Raw genomic sequence first — 11832 nt, 5'->3', positions numbered from 1 at the left:
GGCCGCAGACCCCACACCTGCCTCCGTGGCGGTGCCTGGAGAGCGATGCAGCTCGCCCTGAAGCACAAACCTGTTCCTGCTCAGTTCCCCAGGACCGTCACGTCCCAGCCTTCGCTCCCGGTTCGGAAAATCCCCATACTGCAGGTTGCTGCAGGCAGGAAGGGTGATGTTGGGGCGATTGCCACGTATGTGCCCTGTTCCTAAACACTTTCCTTAAGCACCTGCTGGAAACAATGCTGCAGAAGCAGATAAGTAAACGCTGGAAAATGGTAAATGTGGGAAAAAATGATGGTGTCTATGTTACCCTGGTGTGGTGGCCAAGCTCGCGGAGCCGTCGGTGGCACGGTGCACACCAGAGGGTGCTGCCGAGACAGCGCGGGGACGAGCTCTGCTCGGGAGGCGATGGACCCGCCGCTGTTGCGTGTGACAGCAGGTCTCAGGGCTCCGAAGTCACCCCACAAAGTGTCACCCTCGTTCTCCAGGGCCTCCGCGCCTGTCCCTGCAGTGAGAGTGAAATTCTCCGGCGCTCCGCGAGGATGAGCTCGCCCGGATCTGGGATACCGGGGTCCGAGTCCCACCGCCTCCCCTCCTCTCTCTTGCAGGCTGGGCTTGAATGGCTTCGTCCCCGCAGTGGAGCGGCAGCTGAAGACCCTGCAGAGAGAAGGTCTGAAGATGGTTTTCTGACGGTCGCTCGCCGGTGCTCTGCTCGGGAAGCTCGGGTGACACGAGCTCGCGTCCGCCGCAGCGAGCCCGGAGCTGCACGTTGTAACGCGTGCACGGGCGAGAGGCTCAGACGACGAGAAGCTCGTTAACGGGGCGGCTCTGATGAGTGGCAGCAGGTCGCTCACCTGCTTGGTCCCTTTCTGCTGCCAGCCCGTGTCCTGTGTCCTTCTTGGGGTGACAGCAGCTGCCGTTTTGGCTTGGTGGCATGGTGGGACGCTGAGGGACGGGACTGGCAAGGGAGCGGTGGCCGCGTGCTCAGGCAGCCTCGCTGTGTCCAGACCTTCCCGAGGGGAGGAAGGACGCCGAGATGCGGCTCATGGAAGATCCCTGGTGTCCGCCCGGAGCAGTGACACCCAGATAAGGAAGCAGATCCCATGCAAGACATAATGACTTTGATTGCAGCCCAAAAGGGGTGGCAGAGGCCGGGAAGCCTTGCCCTGGCCCAGGGCTCGTGTTTACGCGCCGGTGCCATCTCCATGACGCAAGAGCCGTCTCCTTATTGCTGTCCTGCAGGCAGCCTCTTTGATAGCCGCCTGCCCCGTCTCCCTCCTCTTCCTCATCCCGCCGAGCGAGACGACGTCGCTGAGCTCTGTCACCGGAGGAAGGGGAAGCTGCGCCCTCACCGCAGCCCGGCCGCATGCACTGAGCCACGTGCGGCCTCTGCACCCTTTGCTTTTTGGGGGGTGCAGGAGCCCGGGTGCCACTCGCATGGGACCCGGCTGGGGGGACCGTGGTGGCTGGGGACCCTCGGTCGGGCTGCGCTGGGGACTTGCCACCCTGCTCAGCGCTCCCGTGGTCGAATTAAAGAGCAGTTTTGTTTCACGCATGGGTGGGAATCGTTCCTGCGCCGGGAAGGAGATGACATGAAGGAGCCGTGGGAGGCTAAAACCCGCCCAAATCCCTCAAAACGGGAAACGAACCCTTTCCGTTTCTCCGGCCAGCGGGAGCTGTGGTTACGCACGTGGCTTTTCAGCACATCCCCATCCAAGCCCGGGGTAAAATCCTCTGCTTTTGGGTGTCTTCCCCTTTTCATGGGCTGCCGGTTCTGCTTTCGCTCTTGCTTCCCGGTGCGAAACCGGTGGGTGCCCGGCGCTGCGGGGCCGCTCGGTTTGCCTGGACCAGCTCAATTTAAGCGGCAGCAGCCCCTCGGTGCAAGATTTGCCTGCAAACCCCCTTCACCGCCTCCCTTGGCCTTTTCCTCGGCCGCGGCCGGAGACGCCGTTGTGCAAGAGCATCCGCGGGGGGAGGCAGGACTCCGCTGCCGGCCGGGTCCGAGCCCGGCTGCTGCTTTCCGGGAAGAGCCGCCTGGAAATCCCCGTGGCCGCCCGGTTTGGGGAATAGCCAGGAGAAAAGGCGTCTGGCGTGGGCGGAGGAGAGGAGCACGCGGGGCTGGCGCGAGAGCAGGGGACCGAGCAGGACGAGGGGATGGCGAGGATGCAGGGACGCTGGCCGGCGAGGCTGCCAGGCAGCACCCGGGAGGCCGTGGCCCTGGGAAGGGGACGGGGACGTGCCGGGTGCCCCCAGCACCCGTTAGCGGCCGGGGCAGTGGTACCAGCTCCCAAGCTCAGCGCTGCCGCATGGGGCAATTCCTGCATGGGGCAATTCCTGCATGGGGCAATTCCTGCACAGGGAAATCCCTGCATGGGGCAATTCCTGCATGGGGCAATTCCTGCACAGGGAAATCCCTGCACGGGGCAATTCCTGCACGGGGCAATTCCTGCATGGGGCAATTCCTGCACAGGGAAATCCCTGCATGGGGCAATTCCTGCATGGGGCAATCCCTGCATGGGGCAATCCCTGCATGGGGCAATTCCTGCATGGGGCAATCCCTGCAGGGACGATGCCTGCAAGGAGCAACATGTGCCCAGGGCAGCTCCTCCCCGGGGTGACACTTGCAGAAAGCGATATCTGCACCAGCATCGCCGGTGTGGGCAGTGCCTGCACTGGGTGCTGCCCGCAGCTTTGGGCAGCGATTGCCCCCCCCCCGGGTGCTGGGACGCGCTGCGGCTCGCGGGCGCTGCTGGAAAACGCAGTCACGTTTGCAGGGAGAGGTGGCAGCTCCAGATTTTCCTTTTATTTTTCTGTCGTTCCCGGATGCTCCCACCGTTCGGCAATACGGAAAGTGCTTTTCCCCCTCTTTCGGCCGGCGTCCTAGGCGGCAGCGGGCTCGGTGTTGGCGCTGGTGGCCGGTGGCTTCCCTGCAGAGACGGATGGCAGTCATCGCGCCGCCGCAGCCCAGCAGCACCCATGGGTGCCGGCGGGCGGGAGGCACCTACCAGGGCGGCGGGCGCAGGCCATGGTGGCGGCGAGCACGGCGGCCGCGGTGGCGAGGACCAGGAGAGGGGTGGCGAAGAGCAGGACCTCCCCGTAGCGGCACGCGGCCTCGGCCAGCCCTGTGCGGGGACGCGAGCGGGTGGGTGCCGGCGGCGGCGCCCGCAGCGGGTGCTGGGTGCCGGGTGCCGGGTGCTGGGTGCCAGGTGCCCTACCTGTGCGGCGGCAGTGCTCCCAGGGCAGGACGGAGGTGGCGGTGGCCCGGCTCACGGCGTTGGCCACCGTACAGGTGTAGGTGACGTGGCGCTCAGCCGGGGACAGGAGGACCCGCAGCACCTGCCCGGCCTCCCCGAGCACGCGGCTGTCGGTGCCGGGCGCCTGGCCGGCGCCGCGGACCCAACTGTAGGTGACTGCAGTGCCACTGGCCACCGTGCAGCTCAGAAAGGCCTCGCAGGGCTCCCCGGAGCCGGCCCAGTGCCGGCTGGGCATGAAAACCTCCACGGTCACCTCTGTCACCGGTTCTGCACACGGGGGACGCCGTGGCTGAGTGGCGGCAGGCGGAGTGTCCCCCACGCCGGTGCATGCCTATGTGCATGCGTGCTAGTGCATGCGTGCTAGTGCATGCATGCACGTGCATGGGTGCATGGGTGCATGCATGGGTGCATGCATGGGTGTGCATGCACATCAGGGTGCATGCAAGCACGTGGGCATGCATGTTCATGTGGGTGCATGCATGTTTGTGAGTCGCATGCATGCACGTGTGCATGCATGTTTGCATGGGGTGCATGCATACACACACATGCATGCGTGTTTGCACGTGCACTTGCAGGTTATCCTCTCCCCGAGCCCCCCCCAGCTCCCGCCACCCCCTCGACCCGCCGCCGTACCGTGCACGGTGAGCCGGAGCGCCCGTGTCTCCGTCCGGCCCAGCGCGTCCACCAGCAGCGCTGAGAAGGTGCCGCTGTCGCCCAGCTCGAGGCGCAGGATCTCCAGGCTGAGGTTGGCGTGGAGCCGGCTGCGGCCCTGGAAGCGCGACTGGTACAGCGTCTCCGCTGAGCCGCGGAAGTAGGTGGCCACCAGCTCTTCGTGGGTCGCCAGCCACCTCCAGATGACGTCTCGGCGCTGGAAGCCCGGGCCGGCGTCGGCGGCCAGCAGCACGGCTCGGCCAACCTCACCGGCCACCGGCACGGGGGACCGGGCTGCAGCTGCGAGGGGACACGGTGACTCCCGGGCACCCTGGCATCCTCTTGTGCCCTCTGCAGCCCCTGTGTCCCCTGTCCCCGGCACCGTGCTGGCCTTACCGTGGTGCAGGAGGAGCGTCAGCGCCAGGCAGGGCAGCATGTCGCCGCGAGCGGTGCCCGGGCTGGGGCGGCCGGCGGCTGCCGCAGGAAATCCCCCGGCTCCCAGCGGCGAGCTTTGAGTCATCGCCCCAAACCGCGGCCCCGGGCGGAAGCCACCCGCAACGCTCGCCCCGGTGCCGGGGAGCCCTCGCGTGGCCGTCGTGGCCCAGGGCGCCCGGCCGGGCCTGGCCGCGACGTGCACGGCCGCGCTGTGCCCAAGCTGGCTGCGCTGTGCCTTGGCCAGATGTGCTGTGGCCAGATGTGCTGTGCTGAGCTGTGTCCCACTGTGATGTGCCATGCCCATTTGCACCATGCCCAGCCTCACTGTGCCATGCCCAGCCATTTCGGGCTATGCCATGCAATGCCATGCTGTCCCCAGCCATGCCCAGCTGTACCATGTGGTGCCCAGCCCAACCGTGCCCAGCTGTGCCGTGTCCAGCTGTGCCCATCGGTGCCATGCCGTGCCCATTTGCGCCATGCCCAGCTGCACTGTGCCATGCCCAGCTGTTTCGTGCCGTGCCGAACCATGCCGTGCCATGCCCAGCCATTTCGTGCCGTGCCGTGCCCAACCGTGCCGTGCCCATTTGCACCATGCCCAGCCTCACTGTGCCGTGCCATCCCCAGCCATTTTGGGCTATGCCATGCAATGCCATGCTGTGCCCAGCCGGCCATGGCACTGGGACCACGCGGGTGACCCTGGGGGGGGGGGGGCTGCAGCACATGGGGGTTTCACCCTGCTCCATCAGGAGGGATTTCCCCAAATCCAGGGCACATCTGGCTGCCCCAAAGGGCTCCGCGGTGGAGACCCCAGCTCGGACCCCCTGGTCTCGCCAGCGTGGCGGAGGCTGAGATGAGGCCAGGGCTGGGTCAACTCCAGCTTTGCTGCACTTGTGCTGTTTTTACTGTGTTGGAGGTGAATAAGGAAGACGAAAAGGGAGCAAAACACTGTCCTGCAAGCTGGTGTCATCTGCGTGTCCCATTGCAACAAGCCTCTATTAAACACCGGTTGCCATCTTTATTTAACCGGGCTTTTGTTACCTCCTTAATTTGCTCCGGCCCTCGGACCCCGATCAACCTTTCAGTCGCTGCCTAATAACATCGCGCGGCGCGTGGGAATTTACCACCGGCCGGGATGAAGCATCGCTTCAAAGCGGCTGCGCCGGGGCCGGTCCGACCCGTCCGACCTGGCCTGGGGAGCAGGGATGGGTTGGTGCTGTCCGGCTTGGAGGAGCCGGCTCCGTCCCCGGTGTGCCGGTCCCCAGGGTCCCCGGGGTCCCCGGGGCTCAGCGCTCTGCCGCCGGGGCGTGCGGCTCACAGGGGTGGCCGATGCTCGGTGGGGACGAGGTTAGTGCTAAGGTTAGGCTTAGCACAAGGGCTAATGTTACGGTTAGGATCAGCACTAGGGTTACTGTTAATGCTGATGTTAGGTTTAGGGTTTGGATTAGTGCTAGGATTAGGTTTAGCAGTGAGGTTTGGACTAGTGCTAGGGTTTGGGGTTGCGTTCAGCTCAGGGTTAGTGCCAAGCGCGTCCGTCCCCATGCGATGTGGGGACGCTCGGGGACAGCGGAAGGTCGCAACCCCCCAGCATCATCCCCTGCCCCACGGCTCGTGGGGACCTCAACCAGGTGATGGCGATGGCTTTTGGGACGGGCTCAGCTGCTGGTGCCAGGGTTTCTCGGCTCTCGGGCAGCCGCAGGGACCGGTGGGACCGAAGCCACACGGCTGCACCGGCCTTGGGACGTGCCCGTTTTCGGTCACCGGCGGGTGAGAGCAGGAGCGCAGCGACTCTAAAGGTTGGGGAACAGGATCGGGATTAGGACAGGGCTTAATTTCAGGCTTTTGGCGTTTGCGGTCGGGATGCAAGGAACTCCCTTGTGGTGACGGGTGCCGCCGAGGCCGTCGCCTGTCCCTGGGGCTTCGCCCGGCCGCCGGTGCTGACACGTGCCGGCGCGGGAGCTTGCATCAGCGGCGACGTGGGACGCGGGGCCGGCGAGCGTGCTGGGCCGGAGTCGGCTGCTGGGTGATTTACGGGCTTCAGCCTGCCCGGAGGAAAGGCTCAGGGCTACGGCGACGGTCTGAGACCCTAAAAACACCAGCCAGCGCGGGACCTGGGGTGCAAAATCCCCCTGGGATGGCACTGCAGGAGCTGCCTCCAAAATTAGCCTTTCCTTCCCCAATCCCATTTCAGTAAATCAGTGCTGCAGACACAGGAGGGCTCCACAGCCCGGGAAAAGCCTGGGACTCCCTTGGGTCTTTCCCGACGGATGCCACAGCCCTTGGAGGGCTGCAAAGGTGGCAGCCTGGCCAGAAAGAGGGATGCTGCCACCTCCCCGGGGCTCCTCCACCGCCTGCCGCGACGAAACACAACGTGGCAGCGGGGTTTAATTCACTTTTTGGTTTATTTTGTTTCATTTTCCGAACTGTAAATCCTGGTACCAATGTCAGCAGCATCTCGAATAACACACAATCGCTAAGCCAATCCTGGAGGCATCCGCCGCGCCGAGGCCGGGAGCGGGCGGCTGCTGGGCAGCGAGACCGGGGCGTTTTGGGCTGGCGCGGCTCTGCTCGACACTGAGCAAATGCCGGGGACGGGGACGGGGACAGGAGAAATAAATATTGCTGAAATCATGCGGGCCTGGCTGGGGGCCTCCAGAGTGAGGGGGCTGCAGAAACGCTCCAAAAGCTGTTCCATTGATGGGGAAAAAATACAAAAAAGGGGCCAAAAAAAAAAAAAAAGTGATGAACCCAAACGACAAGATTACTGAGGGCTGGGTTAAAATCGTGTCTCATAAAGGAAGGGGCGGGGGGTGGACCTGAATTAATCATCCCAATTTGCATGGCAATGCCAGGCTGGGCACCAGCAGCCCTCGGCGGCAAGGAGGGAGCTGGTGTCACCCCGCGCGGCAGCCTGGGAGCCGGGCTGGGGCATCCCTCCGCGGCGGGTGCATCCCGGAGCGGTGGCAGCCGGCTGTGTCACCCCGGCCCCGCGAGCTCGGCGGAGCGTCGGGGACGGCCCCGTGCCTCCTGCCACACGGGGCAGCCCTGGCCGGGCTCGGCTCATCGCTTTGGCTCCCCGGCGCCGCTCGGTTCGGGCTTAGCCCCGCGGGTGCTTTCTCCACCGGGGAGCCAAATGGGGACGTTCGGGGTGGGACAGGGCTGGTGGCAGTGGTGGCTCGGGGGTCCCGTGGAGGCCGGCGCTGCTGCTCGGGGCTCACAGGGCCGGGCAGGTGACCTGGTGCCGGAGGCCCTCGTTGCATATGAGGGCGGCCGCCCGCTCGTCGCTCTCGCCGTGCTGGCACTGCATGTAGCTGACGCCGTGGGGCGAGTAGCTGTGGTGGCACACGTTGCACGGTCGGGTCATGGTGCCGCCCGTGCTGCTCCTCGAGAAGCAGAGAAAAGGGAGCGTTGGTGGCAACCCTCGGTGCCCAACGGCCTCCATCGGTGCCTGGTGGCACCCGTTGGTGCCCATCAGTACCCGCTGGTGCACATCGGTGTCTGGTGGCACCCATCAGAGCCCAGTGGCACCCACCGGCACCCATCGGTGTCCATCAGCACCCAGCGGTGCCCGTCATTGCCCAGTGATACGCAGCAATGCTCATCAGTGCCCCATGGCACCCATCAGTGCCCGGTGGCATCCATCAGTGCCTGTTGGTCCCCAGTGATGCCCATCAGTGCCCATCATTGCCCGGTGGCACCCGTCAGTGACCAGTGATGCCCATCAGTGCCCATCATCGCCTGGTGGAACCCATCAGTGACCACTGGTGACCACAGTGCCCATCATTGCTTGGTGGCACCCATCAGTGACCACTGGTGACCACAGGGCCCATCATTGCTTGGTGGCACCCATCAGTGACCGCTGATCCCCAGTGGTCCCCAGCGATGCCCAGCAGTACCTGGTGGTGCCCATCATCGCCTGGAGGTCCCCCGAGGTCACCATCGGCGCCCAGTGGTACCCAGCGATGCCCAGTGGTGCCCAGTGCTACCTGCCAGCGCCTGTCGGTGCCCGCTGGCCCCTTTCGGTTGCCGGCCTGGGCGCGCTGTGCCCGCTCACCTGCAGTCGCTGCACGCCCGCTGGCACTCCTTCCGCCGGTAGCGGCAGATCAGCGCCCAGATGAGGAGCCCCAGCAGCGTGAGGAGGAGGAGGGAGCCCAGGATGGAGCCCACGATGATGCCCGCTTGTCTTCCTCCTTCCGGGGGAACAAACTCTGTCACCGCCGGCATCCCTGCCGCCTGCCTACAACCGGCCCAGCTCCCGGGGCAGCCCTCGGCCGGGCTGCCCCGGGTCGCGGTGCCCCCGGGGAGCAGAGCCAGCGCAGGGTGGGCCCCGGCTGCCCGAGCTCTGGTTGGGGTTGGCAGCCTCGGGGAGCAGCACCCTCGCAGCAGGACCTCCCCCCGCTTGCACCTACTTGGCGTGGGGTGGAGGCTGAGCTGGCACACCGAGTAGCCCACGCGGTTGGTGACGCGGCACTGGTAGACGCCGGCGTGAGCCTCCGACAGGCTGCGGATTAGCAGGTCGCCAGGAGCACGTCCTGCGCGGGGGAGACATGGTGCTGTGAGCTCCCCAGAGCCCCCACGGCTGCCGCGCACGGGGCCGGGGGAGTCCTCTGACGTGGGTGCACACAGACAGGTGCCCATGGAGATGGGTGCGCATGGAGAGGGGTGCACACGGACAGGGGAACACACGGACATGGGAGCACAGATGTAGGAATGCATGGATACAGGTTGCATGTGGACATGGGCTCGCGTGGACATGGACACCCATAAACACGGATGCACATGGACATGGGAGCTCACAGACGTGGGCACTCAGACATGAGCACATGCAAACAGGAGAACATGCAGAGAACATGCAGACATGGGCAGACACAGGTGCACATGGACATGGGCACCCACAGACGTGGTCGCACATGGACGTGGGCACCCATGGACATGGGCATCCGTGGACAGGATGGGCACTTGCAGACATGGATACCCACAGACACTGATGGACATGGGTGCACATGGACATGGGCACCCATGGATATGGGTGCAGACGGAGATGGGCACTTACAGACATGGGTACCCGCAGACACCGATGGACATGGGCGCACATGGACATGGGCAAACGCTGACATGGCCACACATGGCCATGGGCACTCATGGACGCAGGCACCACCAGACATGGGCACCCCCTCGCCTCCCTCCAGCCCACAGGGCCGCTGTCCCCAAGGGAAGCTCCCCGGATGCATGCAGCCCCGCTGGCACCCGTCCCCACCTCTTACCTTGGATGGTGCCAGGGGGCAGGCGGCCCCCGCCGTAGCCATCGGCCAGCTTGGCCCAGTGGTAGGCGAGGGGGCTGGTCCCTCCTCGGCTGTAGCAGCGCAGCAGGACGCTGCTGCGCTCCGTCAGCTCCCCCTCAATCCAGCACTGCGGGGTGGCCGGCTTCTCTGCAGGGTGAGAAACGCCATCAGCGATGCAGAGCCGTGGCAAGAGGGTCCCAGGGCCACCGGGGGACGGGGCAGCGGCGGTGGGTGCCGCACCATCACCCCTGCACTGGGGAAACCTGCTGAGGCTCAGGGACAGGGACAGGGGCTCACCTTGCACGGTGACGATGACTTCGTGCACGGCTACGGTGTTTTTCTTCACGCGGCACTGGTAGGTGCCTGTGTCGGAGACCTGCAGGTCGGCCAGGCGGATGGAGGCATCGTACTGGCTGGGGTCGTTCTGCACGAAGGACACTCGGTCCCGCAGCCCCGAGCCGCTGCCGTAGTTCACGTGATGGTCGTGGTAGGACAGGAACTGGCCAGGGAGCAAGTGGTGAGGCTGAGCAGGGCCAGCCCAGGCTGGTGGCAAGCTGGGGCTGCTAGCCAGGATGGGAAATGCCTCATTTCCATGAGAGCCATCCTGCCTGTCCCTGCCGGACACGGCTCAGCCTTGCCTGCACTGCCTGGTCCTGCCCAGACCCACCGGCACTGCCTGGCCCTGGCAAATCCTGCTCGCCTGGTCCTTCCCTGCCCTGCCAGATCCTCCCCAGCCCTGCCTGGTCCTGCATGGTCATTCCCTGCCCTGCCCGGTCCTTCCCAACCCTTCCAGGCCCTGCCCAGCTCTGCCTGGCCCTGCTCACCCCGCTGGGCTCTGTCTGGTCCTTCCCATGGCTGCAGGATGCAGCTGGGTGGGGGCCCCGTGCAGGTGCACCACCCCCCCCCCCAAGCTGGGCAGAGGGGAAACTGAGGCACAAAGGGTGAACCGCACCCAGGAGCTGCCGTGGGCACCCAGCACACTCACCACTTTCTCCGGGCCCGTCCGCTCGGGCGTTATCTGGATCCACTCGATGCCCAGGTCATGGGGACCGTTGTCTTCAGGCTCGAGGACATAGGGGCAGCCCAGCTTCACGGAGTCACCCTTAGCCAGGTACAGCACCTCCTGGCCCTTGCTGTTGATCCTCACAGCCAGCAGAAGAGCTGGGAAGAGAAAGGCACTGCTATCGCTGGCCAGGGAGCGCGTGGGTGCCCAGGCAGGGCACAGCCCACCCAGAGCCCTGGCACCCCATCCCCGCATCCCAGCAGCACCAGCATCAGGGACGGGGCACAGCGCTGCAGGGACCCACGTGCCAGGGCCAGGCATCCCGCCGGGAACCGGCATCCACCAGGGCCGGGCACGCGCCAAGGCCGGGCATCAGCCAGGGCTGGGCATCCCGCCGGGACCCGGCATCCACTGGGGCTCAGCACTGGGACTGGGCACCCGCTGGGGCAGGCTGAGCCGTCGGCACCGTGTGACGGTGCCGGATTCAACGCCAGCCGCCTGGCTTTGGACGTGCCATGTCCAAAGAGCGGGTGTCAGGACCTCCCTGAGCGTGATGGGCTCTGGCTGCTGTTCCGCTGGCTGCAGGGTGTTTCTGTCTCCAGCCTGCGACCCGGCCGGGCACCCCAGGGTGCTCCAGGGCTGGGCAGGGACACGTCCATCCTTGGGAGCGCCGCTGCGGGAGCGCGGCCGGGTGCTCGGCATCCCTCGGTGGCACCCCGGGGAGGCGCGGGAGCCCGGTGGCGCCTACCTGGCATGAGACCCAGGAGCAGGAGCAGGCCAGCGCCGTGCCCTGCCATGACGCTGCAGCCGTGCCGGCAGACGCGGGCAGGGAGGACGAGCGGGAGCGGAGGAGGCTCCGAGGCGACGGGGCAGCCCGGCCGCGCGGGGCTGCTTTTACATGCTGGGCCGGGGCGCTCCTCCCTGTGGGGCGGATGCCTTTGGGATGACTGAGTGGCTCCAAGCTGTGACCGAGCGATGCCGCCCTGCTCCACTCCCTACCTGCTAATTAAGCGCTGCCGTGCCGTGGGCTCCCTTCCAGCCGGAGCTGAGCTGGGGGCTGCTGCAGGTGGCACCCGCGGGGGACACCCGGCGAGGCTGGGGGCACCCGTCCGGCGGAGCGGAGCAGGGAGCAGGGGGCTGTGGCCCCGTGGTGTCCGGCTGCCGGCAGCCCCAGCGCAGGCACCAGCAGGGATGAGCGTGGCCGGTGGGAAAAGGC

The 11832-nt window shown here is 66.0% G+C and overlaps 2 protein-coding genes across 3 annotated transcripts; both read right to left on the bottom strand.

Annotated features, from left to right (window-relative positions):
- Positions 1-2776: 2776 nt before the first annotated feature.
- On the bottom strand, positions 2777-4418 carry SLAMF8 (SLAM family member 8). The gene is made up of 5 exons (XM_026111553.2): positions 4296-4418; positions 3882-4199; positions 3210-3515; positions 3000-3116; positions 2777-2921 (listed from the first exon to the last, which is right to left on the bottom strand). Exons 1-5 carry the CDS (start codon positions 4333-4335, stop codon positions 2875-2877), a joined length of 828 nt encoding a protein of 275 aa, XP_025967338.2. The 5' UTR covers positions 4336-4418; the 3' UTR covers positions 2777-2874.
- A 2302-nt stretch (positions 4419-6720) lies between these two features.
- On the bottom strand, positions 6721-11415 carry VSIG8 (V-set and immunoglobulin domain containing 8). 2 transcript variants are annotated; one of them, XM_064498885.1, is made up of 7 exons: positions 11365-11415; positions 10599-10774; positions 9911-10112; positions 9596-9760; positions 8741-8863; positions 8386-8539; positions 6721-7714 (listed from the first exon to the last, which is right to left on the bottom strand). In XM_064498885.1, exons 1-7 carry the CDS (start codon positions 11411-11413, stop codon positions 7546-7548), a joined length of 1038 nt encoding a protein of 345 aa, XP_064354955.1. In that variant the 5' UTR covers positions 11414-11415; the 3' UTR covers positions 6721-7545. The 2 variants fall into 2 exon arrangements, with proteins under 2 accessions (XP_064354955.1, XP_025967361.1); XM_026111576.2 differs by having other exon boundaries at positions 8386-8521.
- Between the last annotated feature and the right edge of the window lie 417 nt (positions 11416-11832).

Source organism: Dromaius novaehollandiae, chromosome 29 (genome assembly GCF_036370855.1).
Source record: "Dromaius novaehollandiae isolate bDroNov1 chromosome 29, bDroNov1.hap1, whole genome shotgun sequence".
Taxonomy (NCBI): Eukaryota; Metazoa; Chordata; class Aves; order Casuariiformes; family Dromaiidae; genus Dromaius; species Dromaius novaehollandiae.
Note: the sequence above shows the minus strand (reverse complement) of the source record. Positions and strands in the feature narration are given on the sequence as shown.

Coding starts and splice junctions, on each gene's coding strand:
- SLAMF8 (XM_026111553.2), bottom strand. CDS start 4,335: ATGCTGCCCTGCCTGGCGCTGACGCTCCTCCTGCACCACG. Junction 4,200..4,295: donor GACGCTCCTCCTGCACCACG/GTAAGGCCAGCA, acceptor GTCCCCTCGCAG/CTGCAGCCCGGTCCCCCGTG. Junction 3,117..3,209: donor GGAGCACTGCCGCCGCACAG/GTAGGGCACCTG, acceptor GTCCCCGCACAG/GGCTGGCCGAGGCCGCGTGC.
- VSIG8 (XM_064498885.1), bottom strand. CDS start 11,413: ATGGCAGGGCACGGCGCTGGCCTGCTCCTGCTCCTGGGTCTCATGCCA. Junction 9,761..9,910: donor AGTCATCGTCACCGTGCAAG/GTGAGCCCCTGT, acceptor CTCACCCTGCAG/AGAAGCCGGCCACCCCGCAG. Junction 7,715..8,385: donor CGGGCGTGCAGCGACTGCAG/GTGAGCGGGCAC, acceptor CTGCTTCTCGAG/GAGCAGCACGGGCGGCACCA.